This window comes from Episyrphus balteatus, chromosome 2, assembly GCF_945859705.1.
Source record: "Episyrphus balteatus chromosome 2, idEpiBalt1.1, whole genome shotgun sequence".
NCBI lineage: Eukaryota > Metazoa > Arthropoda > Insecta > Diptera > Syrphidae > Episyrphus > Episyrphus balteatus.
In genome coordinates this window covers 129239187-129264040 of record NC_079135.1, presented here as the reverse complement: position 1 = coordinate 129264040, position 24854 = coordinate 129239187, and the positions used below count along the sequence as shown (strand labels likewise).

General features: G+C 29.7%; 1 protein-coding gene across 1 annotated transcript in view; it reads right to left on the bottom strand.

The window, feature by feature from the left end:
* Positions 1-7889: 7889 nt before the first annotated feature.
* Positions 7890-24854, bottom strand: part of LOC129908217 (uncharacterized) — an 80918-nt gene continuing 63953 nt past the window's right edge. Inside the window, exons 2-3 of the mRNA XM_055984579.1 lie at positions 9298-9611; positions 7890-9209 (exon numbers count right to left, since the gene is read on the bottom strand). Coding sequence (XP_055840554.1) covers positions 9061-9209; positions 9298-9403 — 255 coding nt within the window. The 5' untranslated portion in view covers positions 9404-9611 and the 3' untranslated portion in view covers positions 7890-9060. The remainder of the gene's footprint in view (positions 9210-9297; positions 9612-24854) is intronic.

Below are 24854 nucleotides of genomic sequence, written 5' to 3'. Positions count from 1 at the left end.
TTTTAGTCTGACAGAAACAATCATCCATCTGTTTTGAAAAAATTAATTTTTCAAAAAAAAAAATTTGAAACTTGTGTCAAAAAATTGAAAAATTTTGAGATAGTGTACTTTAAAAACAACAGTGGCACTAAACAACAATATACATTTTCGAATTAAAACGCCATCTAGGTTCCTGTTAACTCGCATCTTTTGCAAAGATTGGTCCTTCTGATACCTCGTCTAGTTTCCACAGGAGGTTGGCTAATTTCACCCGTATAAAATTTTCTTGAATAATTTTAACAAACGAATTAAGACCCAAAAAGTATGTTTCTTTTTTTGCTTTTAAGTACTTATTTAAGTCGTCAAAAAAATTATTTTGTGCTCCCTTGATAGATTTTATAATTCACAACTAATTTCTGGGAATTGATTTGAATTGATTTGAACTTGAACTTTGAATGTTGGTTACGTTCTTTTTCCTGAATGAAGAAACAATATTCCTTTTTGAATCCTCTACAACCAGCATCATGCCAATTTAAGAAATTATTAAACGACACATTAAAACAATTTAAAAAAATCACTGGCTCGTTTTCCAAAAATTTAATTTTCAAATATTTTTAAAAGGCCCAGAAATATTGTGTTGCAATTTTTTTCTTTATATATTTAAATTTTGCTCCTCCTCAAACGCTTGTTTTTTGTTTAAATCTGTTAAATTACTAAGAAGAAAGGCGAAATTAAGAAAACTGTTCTAAGACAATATCGCGAGTAAAAAAAACATTTAATATGTTTTTGTAAGGAATTTTAGTGCCTATAAATTTTTCCTGGATAGTTATTCCAATATACATATATTGACACTTCAAGACCTAGCTATTTCGAAAAACTTTTGAACTTTTTGATATTTTTTAAAAAGCAATATCTTTGGAACAGTAACTTAAAAAAATGAAGAGCACTATTTTGTAGACAATTGTTAGGTCTTTTATTTCTAGATCAATCACTTAAAGTCTAGATCCATCACTTAAGAACTAGGATTTATTACGGCTGTTGGTTTATGGCATAGTAATATCTGAACCAAATTTCAGCGAGGTCAAAAATTTTTCCGAACTTTTTTACATTTTGTGTATATTTTGAAACGTATAAAACTCATTCATTAAACCGTCTTGAATTAAGCTTTTTCGTATAACCAACAGTTTTTACGTGATTATTAAAAAAAAATTTATTAAATAATAGCATTTCAATTTGGAATTCCTCTGCTAGGACCTGCAACATATTCACATTTCATACATCCTATTTAAAATCCTATTCAAAAATCCTATTAAACAAAACAATGTGATGTTTGGTACAAAACATGGTAACTGTATTCAAAAAATTTCATTAGAAACTACCATGAAAACTAAACGTATTTTCAAAGGTGGTCCGTTTTGGCAGTTATTACGTTTGTACCAAATTGCACAGATATTTGTTTTCTTAAAAGTATTTTTCTCATTTTCAGTTAAGTTTGTAAATAAATTAAATTTTATAATAGAAAATTCCAATGCATTGAAGTGCTCATTCATACTTTTCCACTAACATTCATGAAAACACTTTTATTGAATAAATAAACTATAATAATTTATTCCCAAAATATCATCACAACTTGTTGGTATATATAACTAAATAACAGTTTTTCTTTTTTTATTTAAATACATTACATACATACAATTTTAATAAATATTTTTTTTTTTAAAGCCTTGAATTGAAATCAGTATTTATATTTCTTTTAACAAATTAAGCTTAAGATTATAAAAAAAATAAATAAATAATTCATTTTAAACATTTATTATAAATTACATCTACATCTTATATATTTTTACTTGTTTGTTTTACACTACGTGCACTTTTATCTCAGAAATATTATTTTTGTTTTAATTAAATGTGCATTTATTATAGACTATAAGTATATAGGTAATTTTCTTATACATTTATTTTAATTTAATACGAATAAACATTCAATTTGAGTGTTTTTTTTTTATTTTTTGCTTTACATAAATATTTGGCCACTATTTTAAATTCGAAACAGTGTGTTTGTATTCTTTTATTTTTGACAATTTTTTGAAGATGGTCGATGTAGTTCAGCAGAGTTACAATAAGCTTTTTTTATAATTTTTTTTTTATAAATATTTCTCTTAATTTAAATTTTAAGCATTTTCAAATTCTTGTTCAAAAATGATTTACGATATCGTCAGAAAATTTTTGGACTCCCTTCTATAATTTTTACTCATAAATCAATGTCAATTTTGTTCGTCCTTTTTTTGGGAGATTTAACTCAAAAAATTCCTTAACTTAACCAATACAAATAAAATCACCTCAACCCCAGCTAAAGCTGTCACCTTTACATATATGAAAGCTGACTTAAGTTTCAACCATAGTCAAAGTCATCTTATGACTGGTCACTTCATGATTTATTGCCTCTATAATTACATATTACAAAACCTGATTGATTAAGGTCCTGGGAGTAAAAAAGAAAATCCTTGTGGAGCAAAGAAAAAAAAACCCAATGATTTATTCAATTTAAAACATTCAGTGGTTTATTTTCAAGACAAAATAAAAAAAACTTACATGTTCATCAAACAGTGGGATAAATTCATGATAAAAGTGGGAACATATTAAAAAACACCCTGTTAGAGATTTTTGTTATTTTTTGTTGAGCTATTATTTTATCATATTTTATCAAAAATTGCGTTTCCGTTGAAAAATGATGTCAAATGATCAATTTTATACAAAAAAGGGGCGTAAATGTGGGCGTTTTTTTTTTTGAAAAGAGCTGTTTTGTAGTTTTAAAACTTAAAATAGCCACAGTTTTATTTTAGAAAATTAAGCAAATATCGAGTTAAAATAGAAAATTTTAAGGACAATTTTGTACCAATATCCATTCAGTTCTGTCCCACTATGTGCTACACTGCCATTTTGTCATACTGGCATTAAGACGAAAAGACCACTTTTCCCCAAGAAGAAAAAAAAAATAAAAATAAAAAGAAAAACTCTTTTCCAGTTCGAATAAAATCTCAAAATGTGTTTGTGAAAAAGTTAAAAAGAAATTTATAAACTTTCAGAAAAGTTTGATTTTTTTTTTGCTCAAAAATCCATACGAGGATGACGATATGAAATCCTTTTGAATTCTTACATCTTGTTGTTGGTTTTAAAGTTTGTTTGCATGTGTATGAAAGCTGGGTTGATTTTCTTCGAGGTCATATTTATTTATTTTTTTTTTTGTGTTTTTGAAAGAAAAAGCTAATTTGTCTTGAGACAGAGTCAATGTACCTACACGCAAGTTATTTGCTTGATAATTTTGTATAAACTTTTTTGTTTCAACCATGAAAATGAAAAGGAAATTTGTGGGAAATGTGTGTTGACATTTAATTTATTTCTTCGAGAAGGGCCTTAGGTGAAAATTGTCGCACCATCAAAGTATATTACTTTATTTAAAGGATAATTACATTTCTGTGATGCGATGTTGAATTTGAAGTTAATTTGTTTATTCTCTAAGTTGGATGGAAATTTTTTGAAATAAGATTAAAAAGTTAATACTTGTTGAAACATAATACAGCCATTAGTATAATATTGAAAAATTTTATAATATACTTAAAAACTAGAAATCCTTGATGCTTAGCATTTGATTTTTGTAAGCTTAATAAGCATTAAAAGTTGAAGATAGGTATATCATTCTGGAGATAATGATAAGGAAATAATGTTCATAAGACGATTTTTTTCCAATAGCGTTTCCAATTTTTATACAATTACCTAGTTTAGAATTTTATAAAAGGGCTGATTGACTTATTTAAAACATAACACGGTGTAACACTCAAAATATATGCGGGCGGAGACCTATCACGTTTTGTAGAGCTAGTCTGGAGTTAGGGGCAAAAAACTGTTTTTTTTTTTACCTTCACCCATTGAAAAAAATCTAGCTTCCTCAAACTTTTACCCATTTTCGATTTTTTTACAGTTTCTAATAGGAGATAAATATACCTTTTCAGCAATGCATAAAACATGTAACTCGGTTAAACCACCTAGAAGTTATAAGCTGTCAAAGTTCAAAAATTCCATTTTTTTTTGTCATTTATCCAACTTCGACATGAAATTAAAGTATATATTTTCACAACAGCATGCTGTTTTAAAAAATATATTCTAAAATAATATTTATTTCCAAATCAAACGAGGTATTTTTTATGAAAATCAGTTTAAAATTGGCTTAGAAAAAAATTTTTTCGATTGCAACCCAGATACAGAAATTCGAACTTTTAGGTATAGAACAAAAATGTTGTTTCGGCACGTAGTAGGATAAAGGTATATTTATCTCCTATTAGAAACTGTAAAAAAATCGAAAATGGGTAAAAATTTGACGAAGGTAGATTTTTTTCAATGTGTGAAGATAAAAAAAAACGTTTTTTGTCCCTAACTCCAGATTTTGGGGGTGTTAGGGACTTTTTAAATAATCAGTACGACTAGCTCTACAAAACGTGATAGTTCTCCGCCCGCGTATATTTTAAAACATCATTTTTGTAATAGCGTGTAATTACTTTTAAACACTTTAATGCATAACACCGGCACACAAAAAAAAAAAAGTGTCATGAACCAGAAACCAGACCTATCTTTCTATATGTTTTTGGGACCGCTGAATCCGAATTTCAAGTCCGTTTGGCCCTGTCACCCTCCAGTTTTGAGTAATATGCAAAAAACTCGAAAAAAGGTAGTTTTTGGGGTCTTTTTTACACTTTTCTCAAAACTGGAGGGTGACCGGGCAAAACGGACTTGAAATTCGGATTCAGCGGTCCCAAAAACATATAGAAAGATAGGTCTGGTTTCTGGTTCATACAACTTTTTTTTTTTGTGTGCTAGCACTGTCGCGACATGTCGCTGTCATACCCGGCACACAAAAAAAAAGTTTCATGTACCAGGAAGCAGACCTATCTTTCTATATGTTTTTGGGACCGCTGAATCCGATTTTCAAGTCCGTTTTGCCCGGTCACCCTTCAGTTTTGAGAAAAATGCAAAAAAACTCCAAAAAAGTCATAAAAATTCAAACAAAATGCACTCACAGCTCAAAACTGGAGGGTGATGGGGCCAAACGGACTTCAAATTCGGATTCAGCGTGCCCAAAAACATATAGAAAGATAGGTCTGGTTTCTGGTTCATGACACTTTTTTTTTTTGTGTGCCGGTGTAATTAAATCAAGTTAGAAGCTGGACGGTAACTCAACAAATGAAATGAACGACTTGTTCGCACGTACTTGCTCATGTCATTCATATGTACTTCTAGTCAAGCATTTTAAAAATTAGTTTTTCGAAATTCAAAAAATTTTGTTACAAATGTAGGTAATGAATATCACACAATATTTTTTAAGATTATAAAACATATCTGACTACAAGTTTGATAAAGCCATTACTTTGATTGCACTGGCCAACAATTTTCAACTTTTTTAAATTTTCAAGATAGATTTATATCAAATTTTATAGATTTGGGTTCAGTAAGCTCAAAAATAATACCTATTGGTTTTTTTCTAGCAGCTCTAGTTTTTGAAATATTTAATTATTCATATTTAGGGAATATTCATACTTAGTTTTTAGTTTTCCTTATTTTGAGAGCTTATTAGAGTTTTCCAATGTATTTAGGGTCAGTAAACCTAAAAATCACATTCATATAATTTCTAGGAGCTCAATTTTTTGAAATATCTAAGTTTTAAAGATTTTGGGGGTAATTTTCGTACTAATGCATTTGGGTTCACTAAGCCTAAAAATCACATTGGTTGCTTTCTAGGAGCTCTAGTTTTTTTTAGATATTTTCATTTTTCACATTTTGGGGGTGATTTCATACTATTTTTTTTTTTTAGTTTTTAAAGTTTTGTTGGAAAAATTTGTTTCAATTGTAATGTATTTCGGTTCAGTAAGTAAAATAAAAATACGAAAAAAAATTTTTCAAATAAAAAAAAATTGTATGAATTTCTATGCCTTTTCATGTACATATGTATAATTTAAAAACTAGAGCTGCTAGAAAAAAACTAATGTTATTTTTGAAATCATCACCCTAATTTTAGTAAGAAATGATAAACAACGGTCTGGAAAATTATAGAATGTGAAAAGTTAAATTAAAATCGTTTGAGCCGTTTTCGGAACATGTTCTACATGGAATACAAAAAAAAACTTTCACAGAAATCATTTGTACCGAATTTGAAAAAAAAAGTCAACCCGTTTAGCCAGTGGAAATGTGTAGTTATAGGTATCGATATCGATAGATGCACAGATCATGACGAAAACCACTTTTTTGGATTTCTCCATCATCGTTCTGTTGGTTTCGATTAATTTGACCAGAAACACAATCATGTTAAACATAGCATAAATCTAATTTCAAGGTAAATGGTTTTCTAGGTTACCATTTTTACTAGTTTTGACCAGCTGTCTAATTCAAAATTATTTCAATTTAAGGAACAAGATTCTTTGGAATGTCAACTTCGAAATACACGAAAAAAAAATGTTCATCTTTGACAAAAAAAAACCTTGTAAATTTCTGGTTATTTATTTTTTTTTTTTACCAAAAATAAAATTCTGGTTTTGTTTTTGAAAAAATTGCCTTTGAACCAAACAATACTTTTCATGTGCTTATTTACAATGATTGTTCTGGTACGTCAAGTTTTTAAGATATTCTAATATAAACATAAACAAGTCAAAAAGTGGTTTTTTTGGTACTTTTGAAATGAAATATAATAACTTCAAAATATTTGTTTTGCAAAAGTACCTTAGCAATCAGAAAAAGTTTTATTTTACCTTTTATTTCGACAGTTAATTTTGTTTTTAATAATTTTGAAATAGAAAATATTATGAAAAAAGTTTAAATTTTGATTAGAATTAAAAATAAAATGTAGGCTGAATCGCAAGTAATTGCTCTGTATAGTTCAAAGTATTTATTTATTAGCAGACTATTGCAAATTTAAGCTTTTGGTTCCATTACCAGATGAAAAAAAAATAGTCTTTTCAAATTTTGTTTTAATGTAATAAAAAATGATAAAATGAGTTTTTAATCTTTTGACTAAAATATGAAACGAAGCATGTTGAACTTGCCATGTGTCATGTAAGATATTTGTATAGAATCTTGAAATACTTAAGTCAAAGACACAAAAATAAGATAAAGAGCTTAGAGTTTTCTGGCTACATTCAAATCATTGGTGCAAACGACTGAACACTACCTAAGTGACAGAACCTGATAAGCATTAACTTGCAGTCAAAATTTAAGTCATATACCTAACTAGGACTAAAATCAATAAATTCTCTTGAAACTTTTTTTTTTTGCTCTGAAATACAGCCACTTTTCGTTTTGCATTGGTTTTTCAAAACTAAATAAATTTTTTGATCCAAAATATTTATACCTAATGGGTCTTTTAACAAATAAAAGTTTAAAACTTGAAAATGATATCTTAGCTATTCCTAACATAATGAGAGCTTAACTGCGATTAAACTTAAGTTGTTTTTAGGGTATACAATCGATTTTGTGATCAATACGATAATATAATTTTTGTTTGTTAAAATAATTTTGAAAACTAATAAAATTTAACATTAAATGCTTAAATTTAAATATTTTGTCTTATTTTAAAATGAGATAGATTTGATGTTTAAAATATGTTCTAAATATGATTGATTTTATATACAAATCAATGTAACTCTTTTCCTTCGTCAATGATAATAACGATTAACTTATAGTAAAAATATTTAATTTATATTATCGTAAAGTAATATTAGTTCTCAGTAAATTAACTTGTAGTGAACAATATAAAAAAAAAAACATTTGGTACGTTTTATTTTTTAAGTAGATATAAATTTAATAAAGAACTCATTTATTTAATTTTAAATACAATAAAAAAATCAACAAAGTTCAATCCAGTGATAAATTAAATCTAATCATAAATCTAAAATTATATAAAAAGTTGATTGTTTTCCGAAAATAACAAAATTGCATATTATAACACAACAATTGAAATTAACATTTCAATAGAAATTATAAAAGCTTCAATTTATTCTCATTTACAAAATTTGATTTATTTTATTTAGATCACGATATACGATTCACCAATAGGTAGATAATTGCACCTTTCAATTCATCATTTTCAAACTGTCAACCTGTCGACATATCAAGTTAAATGTTTTAAAATATAATTTTCAATACAAAATGACATCTCCCATCAATTACAAATATAAATAATTCCAAAATACCTATTCGGTTGACTGAATATTTTATTTATTTAATTTTTTGTTTCATTTTTGGGTTTTGTAGATTCGTATTTTATTTCAACAAAATTACACAACAAAATTCCCAAAGGGCAATAAAACTTTTTCAAATCCTTAAATCTAGTTTTATGTGTAAAAAAAGGAATTTCTGGGTTAAATCCCCTGGAAAGGGTTTTCTTTTTCTTTCTTATTTTACAAAATCACATCTGTTATGAAATATTTTTTATCGTCCATTCGTACCATCTAATTCGGTGTGATCTCTGAGTTATTACCGTGTCCTTCATTTTTCATGACAATAAAATAATTTAAAATGAATAAAAAAAAAACAACAACAATGGGATTGCAATACAACAGACGCAAAAGGTCCGAAATCTCCTCTGAACCGTATCATTTTAATTTTGTTTTTTTTTTTCATTTTTCTTTTTTTTTTTTGTAATTTATTCAGACGTTATCCTTAACATAGAAAGGATGAGCTTTCACTCTTTAAAAAAAAAGTAATTTTTTTGCTTACAAAAAAAACTTAACAATATACACGAGCCAAAATAACACACACAAACAAACATACAAAGCCACACGTATATTAGCCAATTGGTAAGCTTCGTCGTTGTCCTTCTTCCTCATTCTCGTCCTTTGCACTTTCATCCCACCCATATGTATGTCCTCTTGTCACACATGGATTATTCTCCGCACAAATTATTCCTACTACATATACGCATCATATTGGAAAAGCTGACACTGAAAATGCCATACAGGATCTTTCCATTAGAAGGCTTCGATTATTATCATCATCTCGACATTTGTCCTTTGCCATATTGCACAGGAACGACCAAAGCTAGGCTGTCACATAGAATTCTCGACTTCGTTTTTGGCATTTCTCTCGCGCTATATAACAGAGGGCAATTGTTATCAGGATCACTATGGTAATGCCCATGCCTATGCTGACCCACATTATTTCCTCATTGATGCCCACATAAGAGCGTCCTGTTTTGATGGAAGACAAAGAAAATTATTATTAAACCTCCTAAAGGCAAAAACTTTGAATATCATGAACTCGAACTCTTATACTTACCATCGTAATAATTGTTGGAGAAGCCAACTTTACCAGCAACTCGTCCAGCTGGCATGATGTGAATTAATTTGGTTCCTGAAAGTAAATGGATGCGTATAACTGGCATCCAAATGTGATGCCAGACTAAGTCAGAGTTCACTTAGTCCTTGCGGTGTGGTATGGTCGATGTATAAGAAGCAAGAGCAATTGTATGGTTCATAAACTCCACTATTGGCGTTTTATGTGTGTAGTTTGAGTACTTGTATGCGGTTAGTTATTCTCATCATCATCATGATATCAGCCATGTCTGTTCGTTGGTTTAATCAAGAGTGTGCCTAAAATGGAAAAATATATATAAAAAGGATATCAATAGAAGCCATAGCACTCGGGGCGAAGGTTACAAATTGAATTTTTTGGTAAACTAGGTTTTCTTTGATGCAAAATATTGTTTTAAGTTGATTTTGAAAATATCTAATGGAGTACCTATTTACCATAAAGTTATTATTTTGCTTTGAGAGTTGAATTTTCGAGCAAAATATAAGCATTTAAACACACTGGACTTAAAAGGTGTTAAACTTTTAACGATGCGAAAATTGGTTTAAAAGAGAAAGAGATCTGGAAACAATCTGTAAAGTTTTAGCTTCAACGTTCTTCTATGTATAAACGTTCATATTCGACAAAATTAATTATCAGGCCAGACAGGCTTCTACGTTACTGGTTGAACCATATTTTTTGTCTTGCTTGCGATATAAGGCAGTGGCGTAGATAGCTTTTTGCTAAGGGGGGGGGGGGATGGATTTAGATTTGCGAACTAAAGTTAAAAGTTCTTCGTATTGTTTTTATTCTCTTTAAATTGGAGAAAGTTCTTTCGGTGGTTGACGTTGAAACCAGCAGTGTAACTTATATCTTTAATAAAATATATATGGGTACTATAGTGGAGTAACTAAAGCTCAAAAATTGGCAATATTAGGGAACCCGGCCGAACAGCTTAGATTTTGATGATCTTTTTTTTCAAACGTCGGTAATTAAAAATACTTTAAAGTCTATAGATTAAAAATTGCCGGTGTTGCCGTTTTGATTTTTTAAATTTAATTGAAGATTTTTGTGAACAAAAACAAATTTTTTTCAAAAATTTTTCTTAAATTTCATAAATTAATTGATGCCAAAAGATTGTCTAGGAAATTCAAGGAAAAAAAATATATGGGAGTGAGGGACAATCTTCCATCGTTCAAGCGATAGATGCAATTTTCTTAATAATTGACTTCAAATACAAAAAAAAATATTTGAACACAACGGCAACACCTACAATATTCAAATATACATTTTTTAAAAGCTAGAAGCTTAGTCATACATGTAAAATTAAAATTAAGTTAATTGAATGAACGGCTTTTGAAAGAATGGTAATTGAACTCAGATTTTTGAAAAAAAAATTATTGAAAAAATTTTAACATATCGTTTTTTAAACTTGGTCGTAATATAAAATGCATTTATTTTCAAATTTTTTTGGCCGCATTTCAGAGTTGGGAAATAATGATTTCTTTTTGTAATTAATTACAGATTTCATTTCAATTACATGTAATTAGTAATTGAACTTTTTCAATTACAATTACAGGTAATTGTAATTGAAAAAAAACATACTCCCATTACTTGTAATTGTAATCGAAAAAGTTCAATTACTATACAGATGTAATTAAAAAAAGTAATGGATTCGAAAGTAATTGAAATGAAAAACAGTTTTAATTACATTTTTCTGTAATTGATTACTTAAATTGTAATTCATTACATGTTTTTATTAATTATACTGGCCAAAAGTTTTAATTTTTTTTTTATTTTGCACATGGATTTATATAAAATTTTATGGATTTGGGTTCACAATCCCCAAAATTCGCATTGGTTTTCTTCCAGCAGTTGAAATACTTAATTTTTCACATTTGGGGACATGTTCATTCGTGTTTTTAAGTTTCGTGTATTTTAGGCGTTTATAAAGATTTTCCAGAAAAATGTATATCACACCTAAAGTATTTGGGCTCATTAAGCTTAAAATTTGCATTGGTTCCTTTCTGAAAGCTCTAATTTTGGAGATATATTTTAATTTTTCACATTTTTTTTTATTTTTTTATATATTTTTCTTTTTTTTATCACATACGTTTTTATGTTGTCCTGGAAAAATTTCTATCAAATGTAATTAACCCTCTGTCGGCACACGGGTGCGAATTTGGCACGACAAAAATAAAAAAATAAGAATTTTTCAAAAAAGTGGAGTCTCTCGATAATGGTGTAAATATATTTTTTTGGAATTGTGAATACATTATTCGAATTCCTCGGAAAATTCTACATCAATTTCATTTACGTTTTCTCTATAAAATATGAGACATAAGAAAGTTCTAGCGACATGAAAAAGTAGAAGCCAAATTCGCCTACAGAGGGTTAATACAGTCAAATAAGGTGAAAAAAGGAGTAAACCTCGAAATGAATGCTAATAGAATTTTTTTTTGCTCAATATCTTCGTTTTGCCATTCTATAACTTACCTCAAAAGTCTCGAAAAATCTCATGTCCCCAAGTCGCGATTTTCAAGTCAAACCTCAAAATTAATTCGGAATAAGTAATAAAAGGCAATGGTATTTTATACACATATGATACATGATTTCAAGGTATTTTTTAATGCTGATTCCAAAAAATGTTAAATCAAGGATATCTGACGTCTCTGAAAAAAATTGTATCTCATTTTCATCTGTCAACCCATATCATTATAACAGTTGCAAACGTACTAGAAGAAAACCTTTAAAAATTAATACCTAGAGTAATTAGTATTGAATTGTCATTAAAAAGAGTTTACGACACACTCATTTTGAATAAGAACCAAGATATTTTGAAAACCAAAACAAATAAGAATGCTTTGACAAAAAAAAAAATAATGAGATATCTCACAAAAAATTCTATTAGAAAATTTTAAAAAACTTCGTCGCTGTGTTTTTTAATAACGAAAACCTTAAAATGCCATTTTCCAGAATACCTACCAAAATTGGCCATTAAGACAAAACAATTCTCGGGTAACGATATGACAATTTGGAGTCGTCATTTCATTACATGAATTAAGTTTTGAAGGTCTTGTTAAATATTCTACGAATCTTCTTTCAGTGCAGTTTTTTATTAATTTTCATTATTTACCAGGGCGTGTTTCGGAGCTTATTACCTCAACTACATTCACTACATCAGCAACCTCAAAAATCATTAGTTGAGTCCGATTGACCGTCGGAAAATATTTGTAATGGTCTAAATAGTGCAAATGTCCGAAAAATTGCTTCGAAAAGTCCAACAGGCCGCCGCAATTAATGTTTAAAGTCATTGATGTAGCTGATGTAAACAATGAAGTAAGCTCTGAAATAGGCCCCAAGTAGTAAGTAATAACCTCTTGAAGATATTTTGAAGCCACTCTAACACTATTCATGGCATTTGATGACAAAACATATTAATTCCGTACCATTTACAAATTATCTCGTAAAATGTAATTGAAAAAAACATACAATTAATTACATTTTCGTGTAATGATTACTTTAAAAAGTAATCATTACTGTTTTTTTGATAATTACTTTTGTTTTCAATTACATAAAAGTAATTGAATTACAAGTAATCGACAATTTTCAATTACATGTAATGGGTAATTGAAGAACTTCAATTACTCATTACATGTAATTGAAAAAAATGTTGCACATTTCCATTACATGTAATTGTAATTAAAATTTTTTCGAATCATTACTTCCCAACTCTGCCGCATTTATTATGATTTCAAATTATAAAAGGAAATGTCAATATGTATTACGGTTCATGAAAAAGATTAAAAAGTATTTCATTTTCGAAGAACTTTTTTTAATAAAAGTTTTGAAAAAAAATGTAACTTATTTTTTTTTTTTAGTTCAGCATCTAAACATAAAATTATTTTCTATTCATTTAATAACCCTTACTGTTGAAAGTTAAATAGCAAAAATTTAAAGTTCCTATTTACCACAGTCTTTGAGAAAATTAATTATTTCAATGCAAAAATTCAGTTTTAATAAAAAAAAACCATTGAAATGAAGTAATTTTTAATTTTTTTTTTTCAAAAGTGTGATATATTTTACCTTTTTTGCTTCGGAATTCAACTGATAATATTTATGGCCAAAAATTTTTTTTAAATAAATTCATATTTTATTAGAAAAAGTTTTTTATTTAAATTTTTCTAATAACATTTTTTTTTTTTAATTCTGAGTTTGAGGACCATTTTTTCAAAAAGTCTTGATTTAATTTAGTGGATTTAAATTTAAGAGATAAGAATGAGATTGAAGATTGTCCCTTACTGCCTTTTATATATTTTCCTTAAATTACCTAGAGAATCTTTTGCTATCATTTGTTTTATGAAATTTAAGCAAAAAAAATGTTTTTGTTAAAAAAAAAATTAATTTTAATTTTTAAAAAACAATACGGCAACACCGGCAATTTTTAATCTATAGACTTTAAAGTATTTTTAATTACCTACGTTTGAAAAAAAAAATCGTCAAAATCAGAGCTGTTCGGCCGGGTTCCCTAATAATTTGCTTTAGTTACTCTACTACTAGGAAAACTTTCTTCGGGGATGCTATCGAGGGCTTTCAATGAGTTCATAGAGGAAGTATTATTCCTTCTGATAAAATATCTTTTCTGAGTTTTTAATTCTTCACACAGAGAAAAATATGACCAGGACCACCTAAAAACTAGCAGATTTTCTTATTGAACTGTTTTATGAAGAAACCTTATTAAAATCAGCAATTAATTATTAAATATTATTTTCATGGAGAAAATCTTTTTGAAATTTAGTAAAAATTTCATAATTTCAAATTTTTCAACTTGGCACTAGCACAAAAATTTTGACCAATATTTATATAGTGAGTTGGTATAGGTGGCAGATGTGCGACTAGAGAGTTAAGGTCTTCAGTTCGATCCCCGACATGATCGTATTTTTTTTTTTCTTGGCAAGACCCTACAAGTGCATATTTTAAAACAATAAGGAAAACCCGATTGTTAAAATAATATTTCCTTCTTGGATGAAAACCATAAGGAAATCTTATTGTTTTTGTTCTATTTTACGTGGTCTTGTTTTCTCGGTGGAAGAATAGAACATTATCCTGCAGCCAAATGTTTGGTAAAACTCAACAGTTTCATTAAATTTTTTAGCTGCTTTGTCTATTTCAGACGAAGAATTCTTGGAAAGAACCAAAATCCTTTCTAGTATGTTTTCATGGTTTCTACATTTTTCTTCAAGGCCCATTATTTAGAAATCGAGAAAAGGTTGAAAACAGTAACACGAAAATATTCTTTTCTGTACTTTGAACCGAAGGTATCGAACGATTCTTTTGTCGCTTCACTATTCTCTTATGTTTGAAGCCTATGTCAAGGACTTCAGTTATTTTTTTTTGGAACCTACAAACACTTTCGAAAATGAGTCGCCTTCTGCCCGTTTAATTTTTAGTTGATCTCTTAAATCTTTGGCGAGATCCAAAGCTTGGACCAAGTCAAAATTCACTCTTTGAAACTCCGACTTAATGGCAACGAGAGTTGGTAAACCATATTTATAACCTTTAAGCTAATCAAAAACTCGAAATCCATATCGTTTTTTTTCAGAGTGTGTTTCTTTAACTTATTTGTTCATGACTAGTTATGTTGTACAATTATCGATCCCAATCAATGTGGGAGGATATATCCCCCTGATACCCCCCCCCCCCCCCCCCCTATCTACGCCACTGATATAAGGTACTATAGGGCAAGTTTAGGATTTGTAAAAAAAATCGAACTCGAGATAATAATAATAATGATAATCGAGAAGTCCAAAAAAGTGGGTTTCGTCATGACGTCCGTCGGTCTGCGCGTCGGTGCGTCCGTGCGTCCATCTGTACAAGTAGCTGCAGCCTAAACGACTCGGCAGATTTTCATGAAATTTGGTACAGACAGTTTTTTCGTAATTTCCAAGGTTGTTTTTTTTTTTTGTTTTTTAATATTTAACATAGAACGTATAACTTCCATACAAACTTTTCGAGGTATTGCAGTTTTCTCGAAAATGGCGGGGAACGGAAATATGGCGTTGCCGTTTTCTGGCAAACATAATATCGCATATTTCATTTAAGACTAAACTAATTTTATTCAAAAATTGCAGACGGATATTTCTTGTCATTTTGAAGTGTAAAATGTAAAAAAAAAATAAAAAAGTTTTTGAAAAAAAAAATTTATATATTTTTTTTTTTTTACTTTTATTTTTTTTTGTTCAAAATTAAATGAAAATCTATAATTTCCAGTAGTTTTTTAAGATATATACGATTTTAACTACAAGAGCAAGTACGTGCGGCCCAGTCCTGCATTTTATTTTATATACAACCTACATATAATAAATTTTATATCATCTGAAAGCTTGTTTCAGCTCAAAACACATTTTTATCATCTGAAAGCTTATTATTTCACTTTTTATATGACTCTTCAATCATATTTCTACCATGCCTACAAAAAGAGTCGGAATTTTTTAAAGCTAACCATGTCGATATTTTAAGATTGTGTAACTTGTAGAGCACGTCCCGTTATGTGTGATATATCAAATGAAAGGTATTATTATCAGCATGCATATTAAAGTTTAATGTGCTCTAGATCAAAAGATATAAGGTGTTTAGAAAAAGAACATCTTTTCACTGTTTCCTCAGAATTTTGAACACAAAAATTATTATTGAAATTTTGCACCATAATGGTTTATTTATCTACCTACAGTAAAAATTTCATTCATCTATCTATTAAAACAAAAAAGTTATAATCAATTGATTTTTCCTGTCGCTTTTTCCTTTCATTGTGTTTCAAATCACTACGATACTAAAGAAGTTTTCACTTCAAAAATATTTTTTGAACCGTTACTAATGGTACCTACCTGTCATAGAACGGTTTTTTGGTTTCTGAATACATATGTCTTACAAGACCAACCCAATTTCAACCAAAATGTTTATACAAAAGCGTTTTGGTAACCATAATATTGAAATTTTAGGAAATTTTCAAAAAACACATTTATGAATTTTTAAAAAATATTTAAAATTTTTTCTAATTATTTCTTCAAAGTGACATACCAACTTTTTTTTCGAAAATGTTAGAAAATTTGTATACATAAAAAACTATTTTAAAATAAACGGCTCTAACGATTTTCAAAAATTTTTTTTTTTAAATTCATTTTCATAAATGAAATCAGATTGCATACTTCTATGTGTTTTATTAGTTATAAAAACAGATTTTATGTGTGTTTTTTTTTTTTTTTGCATTATCAGAAATATGCTTTAATAAAATCAAATTACAATTTTCCCAATTTTTTTTTTCATAAAAACCATTAAGATAAGAACTACTTATGGTAAAGAGCAAGTACGTGCAACCCCAGTCGTGCTTTTTTTCAATTCAAATCACATTGAGTAAAAAATACTTGGTTAAAAAATGTTTTTATTTTGAATCAAAAATTATTGTACTTAAGCTTCTCAAGTAGCACACTGGTGTATAAATTGGTGTAAATTCATTAATTTTGGTGTAAAATTGAGGAAATTGAAAAAATATGGTGTATTTCTCAAGACGACATATTTTTCAATGGCCGCCATTTAAAAAAAGAAGACAGCGTTTAATTATCTTACTATAATAGTATATTTATCGACCTAATTATCCCGCATTCTTGGTTTTTTCGATTCGGTATATTCTTCTTCTTCTTCCTTTTTCTCGGCACTGTTATGATCTCGATGTCGAGGGGATCATAACCTTCCCACGTTACTGCTTCACACTAGTGATCCGCCTGTGGGGTTCGCCGGGTTGACCTCAGAAATCGGCGGCAAGCCTCCCGGTTTTGTATTGTTCCGTTTCTGAGGCCAACTGAATGCTGGTGTTTTTGCATTTGCTTGTACCAGGAATTTTTAGGCATACCTTTCTTTTTATTTCGTGTTGGAACGTTATATATATTGCTTTTTTGACGGGGTTCTCAGGATCTCTCCTTTAAACATGGCAATACCAACTGAGTCAGTCGTGTTCAATTTTTTGGGAGATGGTGTTTTTAACATGAAGGCTTCCTCGGATCTTCGTACTTCTAATTCTATCAAGCTTTGTTACTCCTGCTGTCATACGAAGCATCTTCATCTCAGCTGCCGTTAATTTACTCTCATACTTTTTGTACATTGTCCAACATTGTGAACCGTATGTGAGTGCTGGACGCACAACTGCGGTGTAGAGCCTTCCTTTCAGCTTAGGGGGCATTTTTCGATCACAGAAGATAGCAGAATTTTCCCGCCACTTCATCCACCCTACGCTTATGCGATGATTGATATCGTCATCACAAGTACCTTCGTTATTTATCATAGACCCCAGATATTTAAACTTTTCACACTTGGGAAGCACTACACCATTCAAATAAATGTCAGGAATAGGCCTGTGTGGATCAGAAAATGGGCAGCATAGGTATTCTGTCTTTTTCGCGCTTATGCGGTACCCACTACCTTCTAGAACATCCACCCATACATCAAGTGCTCGTTGCAGGGATATCGGGTCTTCACTTATGATGGCTCCATCGTCAGCAAAGAATAACTGATGCACTTTTGGGTCCGTCACTTTGCCTTGAAGCAGGTAATCAAGAACGGTAATAAAGAGCAGAGGACTCAAGACGCTTCCCTGGTGTACACCTACTGTGATTTCGAATTCTTCGGTGACTCCAGCTGCACATCTTACTTTAGTTACTGCTCCATCATACATGTCCATAATTATCCGCACATAGGTTTCCGGAACTCCTCGTTGTCTGAGGGCCACCCATGTCAGATCTCGTGGTTGTCGATCGAATGCTTTTTCAAAATCAACCAATACCACATGCAAATCCTCCAAGGAATCTCGATGTTTTTCCATAATGATTCTGATACTCTGGATTGCATCTGTGGTTGATTTACCCGCAACAAACCCGCACTGGTCATCAGATAGCCTTATTATTTTTCGCAGTCGGCTACCCAAGACTCGCTCAATGATCTTCATGGTGTGTGACATCAGCTTAATCGAACGGTATATTATACATATTATAAAAGAACTCTTCTAAAAAAATGTAAGAACAACAAAAAAAATATAATTTTTGAAAAACTGATTTTTAAAATCGAAAAAAAATCATTAATTCACTGACATTTTTGAGGCGCTCGATTTTTAGAGGGGGTAGTATCTAAAATAAGTAGACAGAATGTGTTTCGTTTCAAAATTTGGCAAACAAATTCATATTAAACCATTAGTTTCTTATGGCAATATTATGAAAGTGAATAAAAATTCATTTTCATTTATTTCATAAGAAATGGTGTGAATTAGAATTCATCAAACTGTTTGAGGTACAAAATAAACTTTGGCTCAAATTTTAAATCAGAATAATTTAAATGGTGTATTTTATTCATACATTTATTGTGTATTTTTCAATTTCAAAGGGATAATTTTCACCAAAAACCAGATCATTTAATATACCACTAGCGCCATTTGTACACCAAAAATCGGTATATTTTTTTAAAGACCGGAGTTTATTATATACAAGCAAATGGTGTATTTTTTATATTAAAAATTTATATCACGAAAGTGCAAAAAATACACCAAATATTTTGGTGTATTTTAGACTTTTGTGCTACTTGAGTTACCTAAAGCTTTCTAAATTATATACCCACTTAAAGATTAAGGTGGCACTTTTAGTAATGGTGGATCTAGGCCTCAATAAAGAAGGCTTTCTCAGATAAATTAGCGCAAAATAACACGCACTCTAGAACTTTACCATACCGGAATTCTGAAGCCAATGACTGCTTGTAGATCAAGAAATTTGTTGGTTGGATTAATATCCTACAGACTTCCTTGGCAGATATCGTAAGCGAGATGCACTGGCAGTATAATTATAGGAATTGTAAGCGTAGAGCGAGTTCTCGTATCTACTTGTAGTAGGCATTTGGTTTGACGTCAGAATGCTAAGAGGACGAGTTTTGATCTTTGAGCTGCTTTTGAAACTGCAAGACTTCTTCTTTCAAGAGCTTTTACTTAGATTGTTGAGAACAGAGATTGGCCTCTATTTGGAAATCATGTTCCTAGAAATTTACTTAGCAATCGCCATGATTCTTCCCGTTTTCCATATCTGCGAGAAATATCTGTTATTATTGCAGTTGTTGAGGATGATTGCCTATAGGAGATTAAAACAGTTTCCGGTAGTCTCTTTATGATGAAGTTTGAAATTACATATAATAAAGCTCATTATTTCGCCGGGGCTCCGAGGCAGGTCTGATATCTGGTGAGGGACTTTTTGAGTCGTCTTGGTAAAAATGTTTGTTTTCGCCTTCAAATTCTTTCAATAAAAATATGAATCGATGATATCACTGCTCGCTAACGAGATTTTTCTGTAGTGCAGTTTTTTGACGAAGCTGCCAAGTTCTAGAGACTACCTTTGGAAAGTTTCTAAAATCTAAAATCCCTCATCTTAGTCAGAAGCTGCACCTGTAGTCAAATCCTCAGAACCTACCCTCCTGTATCAAAATATTTTTTTTTTCAGACAGCGCTCTGACAATTTTTTTTTTTGCCCGCTTATCCTTAAATTTGATAAACACACACCTAATAAATCTTCAATATTCAACCAACCACAAAACAAAATTATAAGCTGATATCATTTTTTTTTAAATTGAATAAACATTTTGATTTCTTTAAAGAATCTAATAAAATAAATAAAAAACAAAAACTCAAAGAAAATCTTAGAAGCTGTTCATAAGTTCAAAATCAATTCAAATACATTTCATTTTTTTGTGTCTTATCCTTTGTACTTGTAGATTTATGACTCGAGGTTGATTTGCATAAAGCAATCAACACAAAAACAAAACAGAAAAATATTTCTTGATTGAATTTTATTTTTCATTTTTTTTTTTACTTTACTCACGAAGAAAAATCCAAAGATTGTAGACAGAACACAAAAACCATTGAAAAACACTTTAGATACAAATTTTCACACAGACTTTTGTGAAAGATAAAAAATAATAAAATAAAAAAACAAAAGGAAAGAGATAAAACAGGACACCTTGTTTTTGTTATGAAAAATAATGAATTGTCTTTTTCAGGAAGTGAACGATAAAAAAAAAGAAGGAAACAATTTGTATCTTTATCTTGTCTTTTTTCAAGAAAAAAAACCGAACCTGCAAAAGAAAACCTATCAACAATTTTATTCATTGCATAAAAAAGAAGAGATATAATAACTGTCTGCCTTTGAATTTGATTTAAATTTTTCCAACAAGTCCTACTCCTTGATGATTGCTTCTAAATGAGAAGAAAAGATAACATCATTGTTTCAGAGTGATGTCATTTTCTGAAATTATATTTCTTTTTTTTTTTTTTATTATTTGAGTGTAAATTATGTTCGTAGTGTTCTTCTTGGAATAAAAAAAGTTTTTCAAAGTTTTCTTTTTTTTTGCTGTTTTTTTTTATGTGAGCAAGAAAAAATGAGAAAAAAACTTATTATAATTTTTTTTCCATTTTCAAGAATAATCCAATGAAGGTAAAATAAAATTTCTCATTGTCATGTCCATTTTTAAATACCTAGATTCTCCTCTGGGAAAAATGTGTTCCAATTAGCAATTTAACTTCTATGAATTCCTTTAACAAAGGTAATTGCATGCAGGATGATGTATTTCTGGGAACTTGTTAAACTCATTTTTTTTTAAATTAATGTCAGAAATTGAAAAGTTTCTTAAATGTAATTTCTACTTGAGACGGACAACAGCTGGAAAGCTTTTAAAATAATCTTGTGTATGTGTGGTAACCGAAAATTGGTTGATTGGTAAACAAACCATGCACGAAAAAACAATCGGCAACCGATTCAGGCTGAGTGACTTGCTAATGGTTGGAGAGGTGACCGAGCCTCGTGTGACTCAGCTAAAAAGGTTATAAGTTGAAATTGGTGTCAAATGGAAAAATAAGGTTGCCTTTCATAAAATGGGAACTTCTTTGTGACAAGGAAAAATTTGATTATCAAAAATAAATTTGTCATATCTTTGTTTTATTGGCCAAATAGGAAAATATGTAAAATGCCATAAAATTATAATACACTAGCCCAAAAAATTAAGGGATAAAAAAAAAAAATCGAGATTTTCTTAGTGATCTTCGACAGGCTGTATCTTATTGAAAAATGGTCGTAAAATGATAAAAGAAAAAGCATGTGATAGATATAATCTTTTTTTTTCAGATTTTAGTAGGTACAAAATATTTTGTTTCAAATGGCGTAGTCACGCAATCATAAGTAATATTTCAAAATCAAAGTTTTGAAAAATGTTCTATAATTATTTTCCTCTATAAGTAAATGGAAAAATTTTTTTTTTTTTTTTTTCTAGAATATACACACCAAATATGAGCTCATTATATTAATGAGAAGGTCCTTCGCTTTGCAATTTTCCATTTTTACATCAAGCTTCTACTAAAAAAAAAATAATTTTTTTATTAATTGACTTTTTAGCAAATTTCTTTTCATATTCTTGTAGGAAATTGAACGCTCTACAAAAAAGACCTTATACACTTTTTTCGTTTATCTAACCGTTGAATAGATATTTGAGGTCCAAAAATCGAGAAAATCTTTAAAAATTCGTTTTTTGTTCTTAATTTTGTAACAAATTGAAAAATTATAATAATCAAACGCGCAAGACATATTCATGTTGAAAATTGATTGTTCCACAAAAAAGGTCTTATTAACTTTTTTCATTAATCTAACCATTCTAAAGATATTCGAGGTCAAAGTTAAAAAAAAAATATAAAAACATTTTATATTTTTAAAAAATTTCTAATTCACTGAAACTTCATTATTTTCAAAATAGCAAGAGATATTCTTGTATGGGCTTAAACGTTCTACAAAAAAATTCGATCGATTTTTCGGAGTACCAATTAAAAAAAAAAATTTCGATTTTTTTGACCCACCCTAATGTAGCTATATGGAAAAAATTTCTTAAGTAAGCCAATATAATTTTTTTTTTAATTTTGAAAATTGTTACACATTTATAAATAAAAATATTGCCAAAAAAATTTACAATAACTTGTTTCATGAATTAAATAAAAACCAGGCGCGAAAGCAATAGGCGATTTTGGGTGTTGAAACCCCCCATCCCTGAAAATTTTTTTTCAGACTTATAAAGAAGATGTACATACCTATTATGTTATAATTTCGCTATGTGAATGTGGATTGATTGTGGGTTCTGGATGATAACAAATTGAAAACTGATTGATTCAAGCCATTTTTACTTACCTCCAACATGCAAATGTATGTTTATTGCTTCACTAACAATTTTTTTCTGTATGTAGAATCTAAGTGATTTTTTACAAAAAAAAAATGCAATCTAAGCTTTAGCGTAGATGTGTAAGAGAAATTCAGATACATAGTCTAGTCATACTTTACAAATTTTGAAATGGGATGGAATTTCAATTTTTAGTACACATATTATCGCAAAACAAAGGATAAGGAACCGAGACAATTATAAAGGTGGTCCGGAAGAGTATTTTCGTCGGTCGCTCTATGCATAGAGGAACATAGTTATGTTCCGTTTTATTACTTTCTTAAGGCCCAGCTCGCAATAGTTCCGAATTAAGTTGGCAACAGTCACTTTGCTTTTCAAGCGATGGTATACACTCCTGCTCAAATTTATCGCACATCCAATTTTTTTTACAGAAAAGTCCTATTATAACTTTATGTCACAGTATCATGGTTATTTTCTCAAATGAGACAGGAGTAATCTTAAATTTAAGGTATCGAATATAATGTTTGTGGGGAAGATTTTGGGAGAGATTTGCTGAAGTGTCTGTCATCCCGCGAACCTTTTAGAGAAGAGTCATAAATTTTCATGCAATTAAACCTGGGGCTGGGGTCGAATTACGGCACACGATTACGATCATACGTTTACGTTTTGACTATTTCTGTCTCTAATTAATTATTAGAAAACGATAGGGACACATAGCAACAATTCGTTAACGAACGTATGCCGTAATTCGACCCCTGGTTTACAACACGTACGGAGTAAGTGACATCTGCTAGACCTACGTTAAGTACCAAAAGGTACTTAACTGATATCCTCGAACAGCATGCGGTTCCCATCACCACTAGATTTGGTCCACAGTTTAGTCTGATGCACGATAATGCATGCTATAAGTGGTTTGAGAATATCTTCAAGATTTTAATATGCCAGCTTTGGATTGACCACACAGAAATTCGGACCCAAGCAGTCTTGATGAACTGATAACTGCAGTGAAGGAAAAGTTACACCAAAACCTTCAAAAGTTAATTCGTGGAATGAACATATGACTCCAAGTTGTCATATGCGCTAGAGGAGACAATACCAAGTATTGAATAAAATTATTGGAAAGAACTGTCACATCCTTTTGGAGAGTAAAAAGTTCAAAAAATATTAAGGGCGCGTTCGTTTTACTGCGCATTTGGATTCAATTTCTGTTATTATTGGCACTTTGGCAGTTGTCATTTTTCTTTTTGTAATACATGGAAACTCCTACTGCTTTTCGAAAAAAAAACTCACCTTCCAAACTTTAGATAAATCTGTCTAAAAAGAAAATCGCTGTGTAGTGTGAAAATAAAGCTTGAAAAAATAAACACTTGCACAAAAGTTTTAACACTTTCAGCTTAACTCTTCTCAAAAAAAATGTTTTCGTCCAAAAATCATTATAATTAATCAATAACATTCAAGCTTTTGCAGATTAAGCTAATGTAAAAGAAGAACTACTCAAATTATGGCTTAAATTAAAGCCATCATAAACTTCTTAACGCATCTTTAAACATTAAATAGCTTTCAGAAATTGAACAATACACACTTTTTGTCACAAGCCTGCTAGCTATTTTTTCGAAATATCCATTTCGAAAATTAAGTACATTTTTGTTAGAAGTTACCTAAACTAATATAGATATTTTATTATTTTACAAGCTCAAAGCCTCCAACCTTTCATTATGTTGTAATAATTAAACTTACCAACATATTTACCTCTATAGTTTCAGCTCAGTTTTAAATTCATGTTCCATGTACCTACCTACATCAAATAGTTAATTTTAATTATCTCCCATTAATTCAAAATATAAAATGAAATATTTTATATCCTCGTTATAGTGAAATGAATGAACCACTTATCGTTATCTACCACAACACATAACATGAACCCATATGTTGTTCTCTCGCAGCTCTTTATACCTCTTTATAAAATGTTCAGTGTTGTTCGATATAGAGAGATACATCCAATTCTGTAAAATATAATTTCACTCCCGCAGGCATTATATCCGTATCCGATCTCATAGTATACGAAAGTATCTATATGTAAATTGATTTAATGGGTGGTTGGTTAGACTTCGGTTAGAAGCGAAAAAAAAAATAAAATTAATTTATGTTCTACGCCTCTCATAGTGAGAGAGAGTGAAGAGATTATTTGCGAAACTGGGAAATTAGCAAACTATTCTCTGGCAGCTCTACAATTAATTACACCCACGAGCAGAATTAGTTTCAACATCCTCATCCGGCCAATTATTTTCAAATTTATGCATTTCCTCTCC